General features: G+C 43.4%; 1 protein-coding gene across 1 annotated transcript in view; it reads right to left on the bottom strand.

The window, feature by feature from the left end:
• Positions 1-22,718, bottom strand: part of LOC121046936 (nose resistant to fluoxetine protein 6) — a 51,979-nt gene that overhangs the window by 5,904 nt on the left and 23,357 nt on the right. The window contains exons 10-13 of the mRNA XM_040501686.2: positions 17,908-17,990; positions 15,836-15,958; positions 9,226-9,346; positions 4,324-4,510 (exon numbers count right to left, since the gene is read on the bottom strand). Of these exons, the coding sequence (XP_040357620.1) occupies positions 4,324-4,510; positions 9,226-9,346; positions 15,836-15,958; positions 17,908-17,990 (514 nt within the window). The remainder of the gene's footprint in view (positions 1-4,323; positions 4,511-9,225; positions 9,347-15,835; positions 15,959-17,907; positions 17,991-22,718) is intronic.

The raw sequence follows: 22,718 nt of genomic DNA, 5'->3' as shown, positions 1-22,718 counted from the left end.
GCCGTCGAGCAGAACACACGAGGGAGCGTAGTGAATTAGGTTTTGCAGGTGAGTGGCGTCTGTGTGACAGTAGGCACGGCTCATACGGACCTTTTGACCAATACGAGGGAGGTCAACGCAGCATTGTTCGTAGAGGGCCAGGGGATCACAGCGGTCAAGGCTTTCTTGAGCGGAACACTTCACGATAAGGGCTGGGTTTGGGATGAAACAGAGGTCTAGAAAGGAGGGAGCTCCGGATGGACTCTAGTACGTCGGGGCTGAGCAGACTTGCAAGAGAGCCTATTGGTTCTACAAATCAGGAAGATAAGATGATGGAGAGTCCACTGCAACAGGAGTGTTACATTCACTCCAATCGATATGTGGATTAAAGTTCCATATGAAGAAGCTAGTTTCAGTATATGCTTTGTTACAGTGAAGGAGTGAAAGAGAAAGGCCAAAAGGTTGTACGAGTTGGCGCGGAAAGAAGGCGGGCAATAGATACACGCAAGGAGGAACGTGCGTGAACCAAAACCCAGTTCCTCGAGAACTTCCTCAAGGTCAGTATGTTCCAGGTCGGTGCGTCGACGGCGGCGAACAGTCTAGGGAACGACGATCATCACGCCACCTCCACGAACCCCACTGCGACGATCTTGGCGGAATACCACATACTCATTACAGTTCACCAGTTTGCCATTGTGAACTGAGGCTTCAAGTCAAGTTTCAAAGAAAGCGAACAGGGTACCACGAGGAGATGATGCGAGGAGGGCATCATCCCCGTGTACTACCTTCGTCTTGTTAATGACAGAGCGGACGTTGGAATACCAGATATTCAAACGGTTGCGGGATCGGCGGTTGTTTTCTGGGGCAAGCGGCCCAGACGTGGTGAGCTGAGGAGCGGGGACTGTGGCGGGTTATGATGAAGGAGAGGGAGCACACTCGAAGAACTCGGAGTTAAGGGGCAGAAGCAGACGCGCTCCACAGAGCCATTCTCCGTTCGACGATGCGAGTCAGCGATACACCGAGAGCGAGATAAGTTCACTGCTCCGGTGATACCACTTGTCACAACCATCACATTGGAGAGCTGCAACGGACTCCAAACCAGTGCGAGGGCAACGTGGGCATGCGGGTCGAGGATAAGGGTTCGGGCAGATGTCACCGGCGATCAAGAGAAGTAGTGCGGATGATTGTCTCACAAAGCGACCGGCCGACGCCGTTATCACCTTAGGCCTAGGTACACAGTGAGGCGAACTGAATATCTTGGACGGTTTCGGTGCCTCCAGAGAGTTTGGCGATTATCGTGACAAGGAATAAAGCAGACACAAGAGGCGCTGCGAGCAATGTACGGCGGTCCGGTGGCCGGTGGCGGCAGCAGTGAGGCGCCATATAGTGTATGGGAAAAGTCACGTGAAAGTAGTTCATAACGTAACGAGTAAAGTAATTCGTTACTTTTTAGCTGTAGTAATTATAATGGTAATCGCTTACATTTGAGGCCCGGTAACTTGTAATTGTAATCCATTACATTTTTCAAGTAACGTGCACAAGCCTGCTCGTCTGCTCGCTTCGCGTATCAGAAGGTGGCGCCAGGATTAAAATAATAACTAACTCGGTCGTCTGTGAATACGTCCGTCGTCGAACCTTTCAAGTTTATTGGTCTCATTATTTAAAAGAAGACAACCATGCCTTGAAAATATAGAATGTAAAATTCAGCATCTGGGTCCATATTCCGTGAAAGTTGGGACCATTTATTTGAAAGGGCCGATATTTCCCGCTCGTTTTACAGCGATTGCATTAATTGTGGCCGTCTTATATATCCTTATTTCTTTTCTCCTTTCAATCAGTATACGAATACGGTGCTTTCTCCTTTATATAGACACCTCCGTTCCCCCGAAAAAATCGTCCGTAATGTCAGTTGTCCGTAATAACGAGACAAAAATGCGTGTATTTCCCCAGTTTGTCCGCAAAAATGGTGCCCATATAGCGGGGTAACCATATTAACGGGGTTTATATAAGCGAGGCATGACTGTAGTAATCGCTGAAGTTCTAAACTGGTAAAACGACCCGCATAGACCAAATCAGTTTCATCAACTCCTACAGCGAAATACTCGCCGAGCTGTGCGATAGAGTTGCATAGCATGAAAATAGTAGAGAGAATATCAAGCTCTGGACGGGTAATGAAACATGCCCCTATAACCTACGCTACCACTAAGATAAGTGCTCTTCATTATTCTGGAAACCCGGGTATTTGGTTCAACAAAGATGCTATAGGATTTCAAAATTCCTTAAGATAAAATTGACGTTAGGCTGATCCCTCAATATTTAGTGGCAAGGTTGAAGAGTAATACTCGGTGACAGTTTGAGAGTAAAGTGGAGGCTGCCTCCACTTCCCAGTTTAGCAGAGCGAACGCCGGAGAGAGGGCGACCTCTTCTCCAGCGTTCACTCTGCTAAAGTGCAAAGAGGGGCAGGGACTTCCACTTAGCTCAACCTGTCACCGAATATAGTTTTTTTTTTTTTTTTTGCTATACAGCGTAATTGCGAATTAAAAAAAAAATATATGTGAGGCGTATTTTATTGAATAAAAAATATACGCCCCCCGTTATGACCCATTTGCTATAACTCTATATGAAGGAACCATAGAATATATATGCAATTTTCCTAATGTAAAGCTCACAGGTCAATTCGACATTTGGTTATAGCTGTCTGCCACAGCCTCCCTGCCGGGCGCCGTATATGAACATATATTCTTATTTAGAGATATTGCCACGCGCGTCGGTAAGCGAGCGCGTACGGAGCCGAATGGTTGCCGAGCTTGACTGTCGCGTGGAAGGTGCAGGTTCGAATCCGGTCAGTGGAGTGTTCTTTTATTTATTCTTTCAACTCCTCGTAAGTACGGGAAAATTGTCGTCTGATCTAGTTCCGGATGTTCTACGCGCCGGAAGTTTTATACCGAATGTTCCAGAAACCCACGAGTGTACATAAGGACTCCGCATGGCGAGAGGAGTCAGTCTCGCCACAGAGTTCAATCCTGCTGTTTTGCCGACATCGATGGCTGCGACGCTAACCTTCTTGTATTTTGTTTTGGGTACAATTTCGACCCATTAAACATTTAGTTCCTATAGTTATTTGCCGCCTCAACATTTGTGATTCGCGACAATACACCTGCATCGCAGTTATGCATTATTGAAGAAGTGAGCTTTACAAAAAGAGTAAATTAAATACAAAATAACAATACGTTTCGAGCACAACCGCTAAAGCAGACGGTTATACATAAAGTCATATTTATATATCAAATCCTATACATCAAAACCATTTTAGACACTTTCCTTGAAATGTATCGGAAAACGAAACGACATGAATGGGGTCGTTTTTTGTTATGGTGATCAGCTCTTCCCAATATATAAAATGGTTGCTGTAAAAGCATGCTCGTGTCGATTAGAATGTTCACGTTATGAATGTTATCTAAGAACTTTAACCCAAAATATTTTCTGTGCTAAGTAATTCCCAATGTAGCTCTTCCTTCCTGCTGGTGACACTTGCTCCAAATTCGTAGTTATTTTACAAAAATATAGCGCACTTGTTTTGTGCCTTTTGAAGCTTGTCCATTTATAAATTGTGGTGGATCCCAGACGATCGATGGATACTCAATGCATGGCTGAATAAACGTAAAATGCAAAGTTTCATTTACCTTGAAGACTGTCGAAAGTTTCCTGGTATCAAATTCTTCCACCTGTCTTTAGCGATTGCGCGATGAGCGATATTTTCATTAAATATATATATAGGGCAGCTTGCATCGACACCATTTTGAGTTTTATGTTATTATAAGTAGATGTGACAAAGGAGGTTGTCTTGAACCACTTAAAGTAGAACCGCCTTCCCCTATTTTGAGTGTCTCTATTATCATCGATCCATCAAAAATAGAAATAAAAAATATTTTTGTTAATCCTTGATTGCTCATGTCTTTAATGCATTCTTGTAGTAAATGTGCTTATATACTATCATTTCTTTTGACTTTCCTTCAATAGTGCTTCTGGATCTTGCTATCATTGAAACAAATAAAAGAATACGGATTGTTAAGTATAAAAAACTACCTAATTTTCTGAATTTTATTCATATGGATTACCCTTAAAAACTTATGAGAAATATGAATCGTATTGGCGCATACGTTTTTCTGTGTGTGTGTGTTTTTTTTTCCATTTCAGTAGGGTAAAAGATTTTTTTTTTTTTTATCTCAGTCTATGTTATATGCGTATATGCTACTGTACACATTTCGTAATATTTATTTCCTTTGTTTAATAAGTCTGCGGGGGTCCGCGTATTTCCTAAGACAACAAAACTGACAAACGAACCTCCACGTCCAGTTGCGCATGCGTAAAAGGGCCAAAAATACACGAGCGACCAGAGGTTTCGATGGAATCCGCCATAAAGCGCGCTCGTGACGACGCCTGGTAGATGTCCCTTGTTCCAGTCATAAGTCACAAACATGACAAAGCAAGCCAGACCAAACGACGTGACCCAGAAAGCGGCTTGCAATATCTGTGGAAAAAAAGAAGATAAAAACAAGACTCCATCATTTTAAATAGTTTTAGCAGTGGTTGACATTGAACTGTACTCTAGTTCCTTACGTACACTGAGCTGCCGTAACGACCGGTACAACCGGCACGCCTCGCAAGACGTTTTATTTTAATTTTTATTAAAGCTTAACTCAGGAGTGTTCAAGAATTAAAAATCTAACAAAAACGACGGCCGTGCATGTTCTATGTTCTTTACCAGCCTGTTCGTCGCCTGCACATTAGTTTGCAAGCTCGCTCCCGGGTAGCTTGATAAACGCAGAAACGCTGAGAACGACATAGTAGAGAGGCTGGCTACAAAGAATAATCGCGACAAGTATTCATTTGGAAGAAATATACGAACGATGAGCATCTGGGAGAAAGCCAGCAAATCAGCGGGCAGACGATGAACATTCGGAGTAGGACGTAGAGAATGCACTGCCGTCATTTAATCCAATTTTTAATATTTATCCACATATGAATTGAGCTCTAAAAAATAGACAAAACTTTTTGTAAAAAGGCGTTTGGGTGCTCGATTTCTGATATGTAAGGATTTACAAGTAGAATTCTTACGGCCACTCTCTGAGCCGAGTTCTCAGGAATGGTTTATGCTTAAATCACGTGCAGCTTAAAAAGCGCGGGGCCTGGCGCGTTTGACGCATTTTATTACCGTTTCTCAGCTAATGGGAAGGCGGCATCAGTAAATAAAATTGCCGAACAGAAAATCGTGAAGCGAGAAGTATGATCATAATAAGCCACCTCAGTGTGACTTCATCTGACAGTGCCTACAGACAGAAAAGCCACAGCGTCAGATTTCCCTCGTCCCTGAGACACCAACTCAACTCTCGGACGTCACACCGCTGAGGTGGCGCTGCTGCCGGGTACTGCGCATGCGCAGATACGTCATCTCTCGCGAATCAGGTTTCTGCGCAAGCGCCTTGCCCATACTGTAGATCTGTAGATGTGGGTGAACGCTGACTTGATGAAGCAAGCCAGACCGAATTCACGATACAAATATAACAATTTAGTCGGACTTTCATCTCCCATAGAGGGGACATCATCGGTGAAGCCGAGAGGAAGGAATCAAAAGAACACCAATTAGGAATCCTATTTAAGGAGGTCCGCGCACACTTCGGGGAGGGGGCCGCGGTGGAGTTGTAAGCCGATTAATCACTCCGGATGCACCATGACTCCAAGTACCTTTAAAGACCCAATTTTTGTTCGCGCGCAAAGGTCGACGCATTCTCAAAGTCAAAACTGTGACCCGCTGTCCAACAAAAGTCAACCAGCTCAGTTTTTGCCCTAGTGGCATGGGTGGCTTTCGCCATGTCACGCTTGTGTTCTTTTATACGGGTGCAACGTTTGCGCCCGGTCTCCCCAATATACGAGGCGTCATAATAAAGCGAGTTAACTTACGCTTCTCATCCAATTTAGGCAGTCCTCAAAAATCGGCTTCTCAAGGTATCACGCTGCGGTTTACTACAGAGGTCCGGCTAGGTGATGAAAGCATCGAGTGAAAATATAAAAAAAATAAACTTACTTTGATAAAAAAAAATAACAAAAAGAAACAGTTTGGGGCTGCTTGCCGCGGCATTCGCAGACGACGTCATGACCGGGCTCGCCTAGTTGTATGTGCTACCGAAAGAAGACGCAACGTGAAACACGAGAGCAATGCAGCGACTCGACCGATCTTCTCGGTACCAAAAATAAGGGAGCCATGAGGGATATAAATTGGTTTTCGTATTTGAATAAATAAATGAATAAATTATCGCATGATTGGAATTTAACATTAGAGAGACGCGCGCCCGCACAGAGAAAACCATAGGTGAAAACTTTTCGAAGACTGTCTGCTAAGGTCAGCAACGGCGCGCTCATGCTTCCAACATCTGTCGGTGGCAGATTTAACTATTCGAGCCCGGTCATGGCATCCTCTGCGGATGCCGGTGCCCAAAACATGTTTTACTTATTTTTTTTTTCTTGTTTTACTTTATGAGCAACTTAAGCTCATCCGTTGATATTTTCACCCTATGCTTCCACCACCTAGTGGCACTTCAGTAGTAAATCGCAGCGCAAAATGCTGAGAAACCGATTTTTGCGGGCCTTCTAATGTCTTTTAGAAGCCCCATAGATACTCCAATTTACACACAACGCCACATTGGAATTTCAGGAAGGGGGGATGATGGACGAATTCACGTAGTTTAAGATGACATTTAAAAGGTATTTGGATGTTGAAAGAGGGGGTGCTTAAAAGCACCCGATGTCAAAAGCCCCGTGTCAAACGCCCCGCGGCAAACGTTACGGCCATTTTGCCCCGCTTTCATAAACCGATGACGCGAATCCCTCATGGTAGGTGGCCGGGTCCTCAGCGCGAAGGCGGAGCATTCTGCTTTAAACTAGCAGACAGTAAGTGCGCAGGCAAACTTCTGTAACATAATCATACCATACGCGGGATTTAAACAGGGAATAACTGGATAAAGCTTCCCGTTCTTCAGGCGTACCTATACACATTCACGTCTTGCGACTTAGGAGTGAGAACAAACAGAAAAAAAAAAAATCAGTCACTGGCAAAACATTAACCAAAGCTTTTGTCGACTCTGAAGCATGCGAGGATTCACGGTTCCGACGAAGTGGATTCTGTCAAAACTATTACCCCGCAGCTCATGGCGCCATGCTTATTACGCACACAGCACCAAACACCACATCTATTCTTATTACGTCATTTCAAAAATATTTGTATCTATCTAGGTAGATTAAGTTTGTAATTCTGCGTCTGAACATACCTCTATCACAGCAGAGTTCATTGTTGGTTATGCAGATTTATAAGATTGGACACTTGAACGCCATTCTAAATTTTTCTGCGGTACAAGTGAGCCTTATTTTGTTCCTTTCACTTGGAAGATGATTTGAACAGTGCTGCTTCAAACGGCCGGGTGGACGGGGGCAGTGAAAACGAGGCTTTTAGCAGGGTAGAATAAAAACCAAAATAATCAAACGCGTTTCTCTTTTTTTTTTTTTTAGCGTGGTGTTAATAACGCATGTTTTGCGACATAGATTTTGCACGCGGGGCAATCGTGCTACACCCGTTGAAAGATGCAAGGGCCTTGAGAATAAACTAAAAAACGCCTTTAATGAACGAAATTGTTTCTTTCCCTGGTCTAAGACCATTTTTATCATTACGTCTTCCTTGCCTCAACTACTTATGTGTGTTTTCGATAAAATGTCTAGGATTATCTCGCGTCACAAGCTAGTCGACAATAACATTATCTTCAGATGCGCGTAGTCCCGGATGAGAAAAAATGTTTTCTGACCGATGTAGCAGAGTTTTTAAGACTGCTCTTTTGTGCTCAATCGGATGATGTGAGTTGCACTTTAAGATGTTACTGCGACACAATGTTTGCGGTACTCAGTTCTTTCCATGTGTCCGGTGCTTTTTCGGCATACATTAACATCTAGTAAAGGCTGTGTGATTGTCCTTTTTTAATTCACGTGTGAATCGGATTAAAGGTTCAACGCTGTTCAAAGTGGAATTAAAGTCACTGGCATGGCCTGCGTTTAAACTCACAAAAGTGTCGTTTACGTAACGTCTATAAATCCTTACTGGGTGCACAGTCCGCTGTAAAGCGGTTTCTTCCACGTGCTCCATGACAGTTTGCAATGGTTGCCAAACTAAAAGACAACCCCCCCCCCCCCCCCCCCCCTTCGGCCACAGTTCCGGTGTGGTGTTGTGCATAAATTGAGCTGTCTAGAACGTGACACATTGTATATTAGGGAGATTGGCCGCAAACGTCGCACCTATTTGAAAGAACATAAGCGTGACGTGGAAAAGGCTGCGCATGTCACTCTGGCAAAGGCGGGACTGCTTTACCATTATTGGACAGCGAGTCACACTTTTAACTTCGAGAATACGTCGACCTTGGCGCGCGAACAAAGATGTTGTCTACGAAGGTACTTAGAGTCATTGTGAATCCGGAGTGGTTCGACGGCTTGCAACTCCAACCGTGGACCCCTTCCCGAGGTGTGAGCGGACTTCCTTAAATAGGATTTCTGGTTGGTGTCTGTCTCATTCCTGCCTCTTGGCTTCTCTGGTGATGTCTCCTGTATGAGAGAAGAAACGTCCGATTAAATTGTTGCTTTTGTTACGTAAAGTCTGTGCAGTTTGTTTCGTTATGATAAATCACGGCTCCTCAAAGCTTTTCTTTATCTGAAAGTCTATTTTTGTGTAAACAGTGGGGCAATCTATACAAGAGGACAACACGGAGCGCAGATTTGACACGACTGCTATGTTAGCGTTCGTCTGGGACTCACATTGATTAATAAATACCTAAGTCCCAGCCAAGCGATGACGCGGCATTCGTGGGCATTGTGCGCTCGCCTCTCTACTCGGCGCGTAAAATCCAGCAATTCGCTCTTGTGTTGGCATAAGAGTCTTGTAAAAGAGCTTCTAGGTGTTTTTACGGCGTCCGGAACGCATCTCCGACTGGTCTGTTTACCGTGTCTAAAAAAGGGGTCCCTCGATATCTTCTTGATGACGTCATAAAAGTATCCTACTGTCGCCGGTCGCGATCCTGGTGGTGTCACGGCAGCGGTGGTGGCAGTGGCAGACACCTGTCCCCCTGAGGGTCACTCTTCATTGCAAAAGACCACTCAGTCGGTGGTAACGATTGTTTATGCTGGCTCTGTCGGAATGTGAGTACTTCTTACCGGACGAACTGACACGTTCTTATGCTGGACGGAGACGTAGCCGCACAAGATTCCGGTGAGGTACGAGCTGACGTGTGAGAAAGGCCGCAGGTACGTGTACTTCATCGTCCGCGCCAGCTTTCTGTAAATGGGGAAAGTAAAAAGGGAAAATGATCTCTGTCCATTAAGTGTGACCTGGGCTGAGCAGTATACAGTAGCAGACGTTACTAAATGGAACGGTTAGTTGAGATTTGTAGCACCTTTGCAACCCTGTAGCAAAGACGAGGTGGCGCAAGCTACCGCCCGTTACAAAGGGTATAGCCAGGAACATCCATCCATCCATCCATTCAGCCACAACCTTACTGGAATGCGGCTAGCGTTGCGTGATGTTATATCATATAAAATAACGTAACTGCGATGTTACTAAGGTAACATTATAGTAACATAATTTGAAAACATTAACACAATTTTATCAGAGTTTCCTGTAACGTTTCGCAAATTTTATATATTGATGTTATATGAAACGCTGTTGGGAAATGTGAAGGAAACTGAGGTCAGAAGCAGTGAGTATACGTTCACCTCAGCGTTGTAGGCGTTACGGAACTTGTTCACTTGTGGATTCACGGGCGGATCCCCGCATTCGGAACGTGGTTCTTAGAGTAAATGGCGAAATCGACTCGTCGCTGCCGGAAAATCTCTATATGGGTCCCGAACGGATCCAGATTGCCCACCAACGACGAGTTAATTTCGCCACCCGGCTCCAATATACACTTTCCGCCTGCGGGAATCCGCCCGCGAATTCGGAAATAGATAAGGAAAAACAGAAGAAACGATATACGTTACTCGTTGCTTGCAAATAAAATGATGCGTTACCGACGTATGCTACCTCAAAATAAAAGAAACATATGACTCTTACCAATGAAAGGTTACTCACGTTACTTTTTGTTACTTTTGCGTGACTTGTTATTTATAAATTCAGAGTGACAGCGTTTTTCGACACTGGCACAAATGTAGTTGGCATCGTGGCTCATCTAAAGTGAGACTTTTTGCGTTGGTATAGAAACAAAGTTTTGAAGGTTCGTGGGAGGAGTGCAAGAATTCATTCATATCTTGGCGCCTAGAAATACCAATAATCTTAAAGTTTAATATTTTTTCCTCCCTCGGGAAGATGTAACGAGTAACGTAACTACGTAACCCCTTACTTGAAATAAGTAACATAAGCACGCTACCCGTTACTGTTTTGAAAAAGAACGAGTACGTTACTACGTTACCGAAAGAAGTAGCACGTTACAAGTGACGTCGTCCCTTGTAACGCGTTGCAGCAAACACTGGTTCACCTTTATGTATAATGCAGGTGAACCCAACTTCAAAGAGATCTCAAGCAATCGCGGACTTTGAGATTACGGCACTTTATTCGAGAAATGTCCAGATTGTGTGGACTTCGTGGAGATCTGGTATAAGAAATTAGTTCAATCTGATACGAAATAATCGAGGACTGTGATCTAAATTCCTGGAGAAAACCACACGTGAAGAAACCTTGACGAAAATAATCCTTGGAGAAGGTGAACAAGAGGGACAAAGGACAAACACAAATCTCCAAAGCTTCGTGTTTGTCCTTTGTCCCTCTTGTTCCCCTTCTCCAGGGATTATTTTCGTAATTCTTGTCCAGCTCTCGCCCACCTTTGCATATAATTGGATATAATCATGAAAAAAACCTTTGCAACTAACTGGGTGATTACACTCTATCTGTAATAAAAAAAACAGTTTTAAATAGTGCGAAATTCTTTTTTTTTTTTTTTTGCCAATGTCTCAAAAATGATTTAGTTCAATAACTATGTTCAATTAACGTCATGACTATATATATCCTGGGCTATGATAGAATGTGTACATATCAGTACTTGGAATATGCTAAGTAAAGAACACCTTGAACAATTTTTAACTGTGCATGTGTACACATTTACTTTCATATTCCAACCAAAAAAAAATCCTTCTCACTAAAACCACTTATGGTGTTTAGAAAAAAAAGGTTTTGTGCCCAGTGGCCTACTGTTGCAATTGTGTTCTCCTCGTTGATACATATTACTTGTGTCGCTCAAGATAAACATAGCTGTGCTTTCTTTTATTGACAGTATATGCATATTAGTTTACAGGTTTTCTTTTTTTCAGCAGATATCACAATGGTGTGCCATCACGTTAATTCAACTTTTCCATGTAATGTTGCTGTGACATGGAAATTCTATTCCATTATTCACGTATTCACACCGTTAGCACACTACGTTATGTGAACGTTGCTACAACGTTCGGTGCTACTTAGGAATGTGCCCTCCAAAATGTCGGCAGAGCATATTCGGCAGCACGGGAAATTCGCCGGCTTACACATGTTGTCTCTTGTTGATTTAGTTTTTATTGGCACCTTTAGAAGTTATATAGAGCAATCGGTGAGCCGAATTTAGCTTTTTAATTGATGTGTTAAGGGTCATTCGAACCTTGACCAATTTTATTTGATTTTACAGTAGGTTCTTATTCGGCTTGTCAATCAATTCGAAAAATCTATGAAATAATAAATTGGTATATATATTTAGTTCCAAATTTTATGTCATTTTATTTGCAAAATATTTTTTACCTACATTTAAGATTTGGTTAATCAACATCTCGAGAAAATGAATTTTTACCAACCCCAGCGTGCAATGCAAGTACTATGGGTTTCCCCTTCTTGGAGGGGGGGGGGGGGGGGGGGGGGCAGGGTATTTCCTAAAAACACAGTATGAGTATGTTTGTGGGCCCGTAGAACGACGTGCTTATTGTCAGGATATGCCGACACGCTTTGCTCTCGATAAGTTCGCAGTATCGGTGCTGCCTCACTAGGGTGTTTTCGTAAATCATTTTAGCTTTCCCGTAACGTTCCCCGGAACCCACTACGACATCCTGGACTCTGAAGGCAAGGCTAGCGCCGCGCATGCGCAGTAGTGGCGTCTTCGTTTCAGAGAGCGTACCGGAGGTGTGAAAACGGTCTACGAAAGCTTCCAATTAGGGAGTTTGCGTAGACCGCGTTCACCCCTCCGCTAAGCCCTCCGCAACGAAGCCGCTAATGCGCCTGCGCGCCGATGGCTTTGACTGTAAAGTTCCGGATATTTCACCTTGTTGTGGAGAGCGTTGCGAGACATCGGAAACGATCCACGAAAACTCCCAATTGTGACATGATCACCGGTAGGACCCCGCCCTGCCGTGATAGGCAGATTCACGGAAAGGGGAAGAGGCTAAAAAAGAACAGAGCTCGGTGGAGCAAGACCCTTCCCAGAGGAGAGCCCCTCGGCCCCTCGTCCGTCTTTTGGGCCGGCTTATGTAGCCTGCTGGAATGGACGCACGCGCGTTGTCGGAATTAGATTCGCTCCCCGGAGGGTCCAATGCGCCCAAGACTGAATGATCCAGAAGGGTGTGCCAGTGGCAGGTCACCCGAGAAGGGAAAGGGAGAGCCGTCAACAAGGGAATGAGACCTCGCCTCGTAAGGGAAGCGCCCCGACATTGCGACGACCCACGGCCTGCCTGAGCTAGGCCTAGATAGGGATACGGGGAACACGTGGCGTCTTAAAAAAACTAGAGTCGCTTTTTTTTCTCCTAAATATTAACAGTGTAAATTTTTGGCGTGGTTCGCAATTCTAACTTAGCATTGCTCAGAAGTTCAGCACTTTTGAACACACTTTGGAACACAGCACTTTGGACATTTGAATGCGTATTATTGAATGTACTAATTGTTGGGCATCCTCATTACCTTCTAAGGGCCTCAAATTTTCGTGCTGCATCACGGGACATAATCTCCAAAATACCTAAGTTATATTATTTTCTAAAACCGTTAAAGCTGAAATACGCAAAAACACACACACCCCCACACACACTTTTAGGGGCACTTATCGCGCCCATTAGCTGCACTGTCTTTAAATTTGCCACATGCGTTTATGATGTTTATTATGCACTCTGTAAAGCATGGCAATATATATACTGCCCAATGGAAATTTAATGTGATGTTCGTTCTTGCATTGTGTTGCGGGTGTAGATTTCCACGCATGCTTTTCAAGATTGAGCATAAGTTTCAAATGCTTATGAACTAGACCTCCTGTGTTATTTTATTTATAAACCACGACAATATCCTATGCTTTTAATCCGCTGAAGACATCAACAGCGGCCAGACTCCGAAAGCGGTGCTATCCAAGCATTTAGTGTACCGTAAACTTTAGGCCAGTGAAACATAATAATCAACGTTAAAGCAAGAATATTCTTCCCATCTGAAATCATTATGTCTGGTCCGTCGATTTCTCAGTTCCGAAGCCGTTTCGGTCGCTCGGAGGCAGAGCGAAGGCTTACGAATATCCAGTTGCCGGGTCCCGGCCGAGGTGCGCCTGATATCCGACGGAGGATAATTTTGCAAAAAGCGCCGTGTAACCGCGCGGCTTTCGCTTGCACGTCCAAAAATTCTCTTGTGGTCGAAATTAATCACCGATCCTCCGCTGGGGCGTGCCAGATGTCCTTTTCTTGATTTAACGAGTAAAAAAAAAAAAAAGATTTGACTTGATTTGACTTTGATTTACATCTCAACGATTGGTTATTCACAGATTCTGCGAAAAGAGTAGCACGTGGGGCTGTTCATAGACAGTGAGAAAATCATAAGAATAACAACAGATGCAGACAAAAGCTGTGCTTTTTTTATTTTTTCAACATACCGTATTTACTCGCATATTGGTCGATACGTCGTATAGGTCGACCCCCTAACTTCGGGACCCCCGAAAAAAAAAAAGGTAATAAAGAGCTGATACGTAAAAAAAATGGCCTGTTACAAATTTTGCGTTTTAGTTCACTAGAAAACATGTTTTATTGCTAACTTCTTTATGAAGTACTATGTCAAAACGAGTCCCAATATTTCGTCTCCTGGCTGGAAGCTCCGTCGTTGAAAGTATAATTCTATTACGTAACGACCATAAAACCCTACGAAGACGGGACGTGTGGCGCCATCTGTGGATAATGCTTTCAACCACGGTATTTAAATAATTTGATCGAGGCCGCGTTTGGCGCAGTTCATGGAACGATCTGCCTTCACTTCCTTCGCAGGACTGTTTTTTTTACGATCGATTATGAATCAGCCTACAGAGTAGCGGAAATATGTTACGGCGAAGGTCGCATTTAGAGGACGAAACCATAGTTCAGTTTCACATTATCGGGCTAACCGCAGTATTAAGGACGACTTCGCAACAAGATATGGTTCGTCCATAAATACAGCTTTTTTAGTCATTGCTATTTCGCACGTTGCCCCGTACAACTATTCATACAAGCTATAACGAGAAGCAATTAAAAGAAAAAAAAGCAAGAAACAAAAACAAAGGAATGTCACGATCGCATATACCGCATATAAGTCGTCAATTTCAAGAATGGATCTCGAATTTAGCAAGTTAGACAAGTATGTAATAGGCATTCTTTTTGTGATAAACTTTGTGACGATCAATCGAGACACTAGTGTGTAGATTTTTAAGACATTGTTTGTATCTTATTTTCTTCTACCTTGTACATGTTTTTTGTTGTTGTTGTTGTTGTTTTTTTACGAAAGTGTACCACTCCTTAAGGTTATAAAGTGCTGCTGGTGGACACATAAAAAAAAATTCGTCGTTTACTTGTTGGGTTTTGTCCCACAAGCCGCATCTGGCTTGGAAAGACCCGTATTTTCATTGTGTATGTGAATATGTGAGGAATAAAATTATTATTATTATTATTATTATTATTACTATTATTATTATTATTATTATTATTATTATCTCGTGTTAAGGATACTCGAGAGGTGAGTCGCTTTCCGAAGTCCTGAAATAAAGCTGCTGCCCTCATTTGATTTAATTTGATTTCTTTTCATATCTTTCCATTTTATTCCTCATAAGTCAAAAACTTCTAGGGGCATTAATAAAGCAATTTATTGTTAAGTAATGCTCCGAAGTCATTGCAACATTCCCGACCTATTACTGCGAATATACCTTACCCTCAAATTTATTTGGGGGGGGGGAGTAAAATTAATCTATTACTTTATTTTGTTGTTTACCTAAAAGCTAGCTCTGCAAAATTAGGACTGTATAGGTGACGCAAGTTACCTCCCGATTAAGAAAATTGAGTCATATGCATTAATAAATCTACTTTCCCATAGTCCATGTTTCTTCAGCTAGTGGCCTTGATTTCTTACGTCATCTACCTCGATCGAGCGCGGGGCTGATTGGAGACGAACGTCGCGTCAGCGTTGGGTTCGCGTTGTTCGTGTTCAGTCGGTGCCCCCGCCGAGCACTGGCTCAGCGTTGTGCTACGTCAGCCGAACACTACGTCAGAAACAAACAAGAAACTTTCGTTTCTTTTCTCTAAATTTGGGGTGAACCGGTAGTAGCGAGACTACAGGACCTCCTGCTTATTACCAGAAAATGCATCTACCTCTCCTTTAATTGTCGTTTTTTTTATTATTATTTGTGTTATAAAGCTCTAATTCAAAACCCGCATAACGAAATTGGCCACGGTGCTTCCGCGACCTTGACGTTCTAGGTCGAAAATAAGCGAACATCTGGGGCTTGAGAAAGTCGCGAGCAAAACATGATCAAATGAAGCATCAACTTACGCCACGTCATTAGTTCCTGAAGTGAAAGCGTAGAACAAGTTGTGCGAGTAAACTTGGAAACTTATTAGGCCGTTGAACGCTATCGCCACGACCACTGCAGCGAAGCATGCCGACTTGGGGAACCTGGAGAAGAATGAAGCCCATGTCGAAAAGTTTAATGTTCTGAGGCCTTGAAATTGAATCAAAATACAAATAAATGTGTACAGTGACACCAATTACTGGGTCACGTGATGACTACAGAGAGGCCACAAGGCGACAACAGGCTCACAGTACTATTCAATAAGTCAAAAGACAGTTAGTATAAGCTTAGCATACACTCACTCATGGAAGGTTGTTTCAGAACAACCTTTAGTTTCTGTTTGTTTTATATTTTATACACTAAACAACAATTTTGCGTTCTCTAACGTTTTGAAAATCATTAGGATTAAAGTCACAATGACTGCATAGAAAAGCGTAAACGTTGAAATTGTGTTCCAGCCTTCGCTAAAGTCGAATATAATGTAGAGCAAGCGATTCTCTGGCACGCGAAAAGCATGGCAAAGAAGGAGTAGAGGTGAGGAACCGAAACCACTCACAGTTTAAAAGGCAGGAGAATTGTTTTGGTAAAGGCAAATGCCCGTTCGATTGTTATTCTAATCATTGTTTACAATCCAAGGTAATTAGGTGTTTGTATTTTTATTTGCATTGAACTATCGGAGTGACTCTATACTTAATTTACCCTTAAGTCCACACGCAGCCGACGCTACGAGCTGACGAGATCAATCAAATGGCATCAAAAGCGCATCAATATACTGTTCGTCATGTTTGTGTACGTGTTCTATCATCACTAAACAAATCGTGTACAGGAAGGTGTCAATGACTTGCATTCCTGACGTTGTTTGATTGGTTGAATAGGTTCGTATCGTCAGCGGCATATTCCTGATATAGTTGCTAAATTTTACTGCTTAAATCACAACACTGGCGAAAATAGATGCGTCTAAACTCTCTTTACAGCGGATTAACTTTTCAGGTGAAGAAATTGTTTATATCGCTTGAAGAAAGCTGGCTATAAATAAACAATAAATATTATTTAGGCAAAAACGCCTCGACGTCATTTCTACGATCAAGAGTGCCGCAAATCTGAACGCGCCATCTTAACGAGTATCGTGCCTTAAGGACGGAAAACGTCCTTAAGGCACAATTACTCTGAGCAGAAGACGGGACAATACGTCGTCTGTGGCTTAAGGACATTTGCAGTGTGCAAAGATACTGATCGAGATGGCGCGCTCAGATGTGAGGCACTCTTGGTCGTACAAACGACTTCGAGGCGTTATGGCCAAATAATATACCTCGTTTAATCTAAAGGCAAATTTCTGAAGCGACATAAAACAATTTCATCACCTCAAATGCTGGTTCGCTATAAAGAGCATTTAGATGAATGTTATTTTCGCGAATGTTTTCAGTGAAGCTGTACATTTGGGGAACTATATCGGGGATTAGGTTATTAACGCATTTCATTGGGACATTGGCCTACCTTTCGTACCAGATATATGCCTACTGTTCAAAATAATTCCTCCTAGTGCGCAAGCTTTCTGAGCAATGCCATCATATTTCCAAAATATCGAGAAATAGCACCGCGTAGTGAATATATTATCTATACTGCATCACATATATAGATAAAAAAATGCGAGGAAACAGGGTAGGCCAAACAATGACCCCCATAAGAATCTTCGTCCTCTATCGTGGTACGTTTTTCTGTTTATAGTAAGCCAAAAAGCGACCGCAGGCCTTAAGCAATAAACGTTTATTCCATTCGTAGACTGCCTTGATGAAGTAGAGTAATACCCGTGCCACACGGGCAACTCGAATGGCTTTTACAACGAATGACATTCGTGTGATCGACGAATCGGCTTGCGATCTGTCGCGCGTGGAATGCGCTACGCTTGGAGTGTCGCGCGCTGATTGGCCGATCGTTCAAATGTCATTCGTTGTAAATGGCATTCGAGTTGCCCGTGTGGCACGGGTATAACTAGGACGCTAAACGTATAAGCGCATTTTTAGCAAGAAAAGAAAAGAAACAAGGAGAAACTTACTTCAGGAGCATTAACCCCAGAGGGAAGGCGATGAACACAAAGATCTGAAGATCTGCGCTCACGTACCATAAATGCTGCAAACACTGAAAAGCAAAATCACAACTAGTTAGTTTAACGCAGTGTATGACTTCCATATTTTGTAAACTCACTATTTGTGCATCATTACCAAAGCATCAGCTTTTCATGAGCACAGAATTTCAGACAAATAAATGCATGCATTTAAATTGCCATTTGTCAGGTTCCTCAGGGGATTATTTAGGCGTTCACAGTGTATTTTTCCTTAAAACGTTAGGCTTGTTTTAATATTGATTCAATTGTTTTCAATGAAAGTAATGTACAATTCTACTGGTAATAGATTTTCTCTTGAACACCACTACGTCAATCGCTGTGAAGAAGCCTATGAATCCGTACATTTTTAGTATTATTTTTTACATTTACAAAAAAATACAGGAATAAAATGCTTTCTTTGGCAGGGGCATGGCACAGTTTTTCCAGGTTTACTCTACTCGGGGATCACTTTTCTGGTCATTTTTGAGGAGAGCAGGGCCGCGCGCGCACAGCTTTGGTCCGCGCTCGAAATGGGAAAGGGCACGCGTGCCCGCACCTTTGACTGCATTGCCAAACTAAAACCTTGTTACCGAGTGGTTTTCAGCCTTCTGCACCCTAACAACTCTGGAGCGACTACTTATATACCCGCGAAGCACTTGCCAAAACCAGTACCATCTACGGAATAAAAAAAAAAAAAAAAAAAAATTCATCTTTTTTTTTTTTTTTTTTTTTTTATTAATGCGATTAAAACAGGGTAAAATGTACTGAGCGAAAATGAAATGACGACATTTGACGTCTCCCAGCAAGTTTCGAACTGAGGCCATGCAATTAATTATTTTATTCTTATAATATTTACATAACAACTTCTTGCGAATGCCATGTGTATATACCCGCGAAGTATCGGCTTTTTTTGTATGTCATTGTTGCTTTTATAGTATGAAACTACAAGTTTGACGAGACACCCTGTATATTGGTTTTTTGGACATCGAGCCCCACCCCTGCCCGTTTCGATCTGGATGAGCATCGTACCGGCGTGCGGTCGTGTATGACTACTGCGTGATGCACGTTAAAGGCCCCAGGCTAGCGGTTGTACCGCACTGGCTAAATTTCTCATCTACAGCTGAGAGACTCGTCGCCCCTGTGAGGCAGACCAAGTTCTAGGCTGTATAAACATACGCACAACCCAATTTCTTTTTTTTAAGTTTCCTGCATTTAAAGTGGTATCTGATGGAACATATTTTCTCTATACTTTACGTATATGTACAATACCTAAAGATAAAATGTTGATGAAAATTTTGACGTCATTGTAAAAGTGGTGCTCAAGCGTGTCATCAATGAAAACTACTGCGATTGTTTACACCTGAAGCAGAACAGCTTTCGATGCCAAAATAACGCCATATTTCTTCTTCTTTTTTTCTTCTAGAGATGCCATGCTTGAAATTAGAAGTCAGCTATAGAGGCAGCTTAAGTTCGCTCAAATTTTTTCAAAGTAGTGACAACAGCGAGGACTTTCACGCAATCGTGAGCAGAATTCCGGTAACTCTTGCTCCTCCTGCCTCACGATGATATGACGCCGAAATAATTTTGCGACCGCCGATGTTTACGGTAAACCCCATACCCAACACACGTTTTTTTTTTGTTTTTTTTTTGACGAAGTTTAATAAGTTACGCCTACATCCCCATCACCACACCCATCTTTAAGCATGATGAAATGAACGGAGGCGGTCAAACACATGAAACAGCCGTATGCGACCGCTATCAAGGCGCTTTTACCAGATAGCCGTGTATGGAGAGATTGATCATTTATTTAGGGCGGGCGACAGAGAAACATTGAAATGACTTTAAGTAGAGCGCGGGTGGGGCGTCTCCGCAGACACGACTTCGGGTCAGTCACGAGCCTCAAATACTTCCCTAGCGGAGGTAGGGTGAAACCCCCTACATATTATTCAGTTCCGTCCGACTTCTGGCGCGTTAAATTGCGGAAGAAGCAAACGAATTGTTTGTAACCTGCAATCCGCTCACCCAGTCGGCTTAAAACTTTTTTACCGTGTGGTTTTCAGCCTTCTGCACCCTAACAGCTCTGCAGCGACTACTTATATACCCGCGAAGCACTTGCCGAAACCAGTACCATCTACGGAAAAGTTTTTTAGGCATATTTAATGTTTTGTTATTTGTCGCCGAGCTTCCTCTTTAAATTGCAGCAATTGGCTCTCCCAATTGCTCTGCGGGGAAATAGTTGCTCGTGGGCTTTTAGAGTGTGAGTCACGGTTTCTTGTTTCGTTCCCGGGTGCGCATGGCTGAGTTTCTTTCTTTTTTTCTTTCTTTGCTATATGGCTGCTGTAGTGGTACAACTGCGGCTTTGATCATGCCCTTGGTCGCCCTTTTCGCCTAGCTATGTCTAGATCTGAGTGTGAGTTGCCATGCTGATTTCCAAGGCCAAACTGGAAATTACCATAACTAATTCGGGTTCCGTGCTCCGAGTCGTTTACTAGTGGCCCTTCTCTGGCAGCAAAAGTACATTCCGTCTAGGTAAGCCTTGCCTCTAATCCAAAGCGCAAGGGAAAGAGACAAGGCCAGGGGAACACAAGCTTTTAATAGTTTCGTGTTTTTTTTCTTTACTAAGCTAATTGAACCCCGAGAGGAGAAAACATGATATCGCAGATCACAAGACAGCCTCGTCATATTTTACCTCGCCTCGGGGATTAGTTATATTTACGTCTCCTAAACCCGTCAGTATGCATGCTTTCTCTTCTACCAATCTTCGATCTTTGGCGAACCTAACTGAGGCGGTGTACCCACATCCGGTGTTAACTTCGGGGGTCGAAAAGCAGACCTTGTTCCAAATTGCTGCTTTCGCGCCTTTTGCTCTTATTTTTGCTTATTTTGTCCGAATTGGTTTGTATAATGAGTCCCATAATTACTCTTTTCTTACAATGTACCTCAGTCTTTTTATGATTAGATGCTGTTTATGAGATCTTTCAAGGCCAAACAGCTGGGACCGTAGCACTACGCAAAACAAGGGGTTCAACTGCCGTACCGTTGTAACTACACGCACACAACAAAAGGTGATGTTAAATTGCGAGGCTGTAGAAAAAATGAACGCTTGCAAACCTTAAAAAAAAAAAGGACGAGAGCACATTAAACACGTCATTGCCCACCCGAAAGCCGCAAACGGCTTGTCATCAGCACGCTTTGTGTGTTTTGCATTAAATGCAGGTATATTATTTTTTTGCGATTTAAGATTAAGTTATAAAATACTTCATCTAAACGCGAACCTCGTTGACGCCCTGTGAATAATTTTTACAGCGTTCTAACTAGGTGATTCCGCGGTTTTGCTGTGCGCAGAGCAATAATAAAATTCACGAGATTCGTCACGCTCTGACTGTAGATGGATAAGCGGAAGCGCGCCATCAGAAAGCGATGACAGCATCCGTAGTGGGCGCGGGCAACACCACACAGAGTAATCACAGCCAGTGCCATATAGCCTCCTCTTTCTTCTTGTAGCGTCATCACGCTCGGATGGTTATAACCGCAATTGGAAATACGCAAAATAGCAACGCCTCCAGCGAGTCAGATGCACTCTGGGATCAGGATACTGTCAAAGGGTAGTTTCGGGGTTGGTTTTGTCGGGTTGAGGACGTGTCGTCTGCTATCGACTCCTCACCGCCATTGCTCACGTCGTCGTGGATTGCTTTACACTTACGCCCAATGCACCAAGTACCATTTTCTTTTCGTCCATACATATGAGACACGGCGAAAAACAAAACATTTACGCTTTTTTTCTGGCATATGAATGGAGCGAAAACGCCTCAACAATGAGTCAAGCGAACTCCGATCGACGTATGCCGAACGCCGTGCCAGCTCACTCCTTGCATTTGTTTACTGCCTTGAGACCAGCCACTGAGACTAGTGCTCCAATTTTATAACGCCCTTGCTTCGCCGATCGCTATTTTCAAACAGGCTAAAGGCCCGTTCACACTCTTGCAACCGAGTACGACCGAGAGAGACCAGACCGGTTTTTAAGCCTCTTGCGATCTCTTAGGACCAGCTCCGCTGCCTCGCATCCGGTCCTAAGAAGTCGCTCTCAGTCGTACTCGGTCGCAAGAGTGTGAACGGGCCTTAACGCAGTACATGACGAACCTCGCTGTACGAGAGTGCCTTCAAGCGCACACCAGCACCTCTCGCTACGTGGATGTGAGGAAATTGGCCACGGGAACAAGGTTATCATAAAACTGGTGTACTAGTCAGTCTCAGTGGGTGCCCTCGAGGTTGCAAAGAAATGCACGCAGTGAGCTGGCAGGTCGTTCAGCCTATTCGCTGATCTGCGTTCACTTGACTTCACCGTTGCGGCGTTTTCGCAAGACCCCGTGCCAGCAAAATCTTAATTGTTTCCTTATTCGCTGCGACTTATATATAGCGAAGAGAATAAAGGGGTGCTTACCGCATCGCGCGTATAAGTGTGGAGCAAACCACGACGATGTGAGCAATGGGGGCGATGAGACGATTGCAGACGACAGATGCAGGTCCCGGAGAAAACGGAACCGAAACTTCCCGTTGACAATTTCTTGCCGCCAGGGTGCATCTGAATCGCTTGGGGCGCTGCTATTTTGCACAGTGCGCATTGGGCCCTAGTCTGACGCGAAGCGTCCTTCGACACTGACAGGAGACGACGTACAGCCGAACGATGACGCAGCGCTCATTTTCATTCTGTGTCGATCTCACTGGCATGACGTTATACTTTTTTTCGCACAAACTTTGATTAT

This window comes from Ixodes scapularis, unplaced genomic scaffold (genome assembly GCF_016920785.2).
Source record: "Ixodes scapularis isolate PalLabHiFi unplaced genomic scaffold, ASM1692078v2 PGA_scaffold3__209_contigs__length_174095766, whole genome shotgun sequence".
NCBI lineage: Eukaryota > Metazoa > Arthropoda > Arachnida > Ixodida > Ixodidae > Ixodes > Ixodes scapularis.
This window is presented reverse-complemented; position numbering and strand designations above follow the sequence as displayed.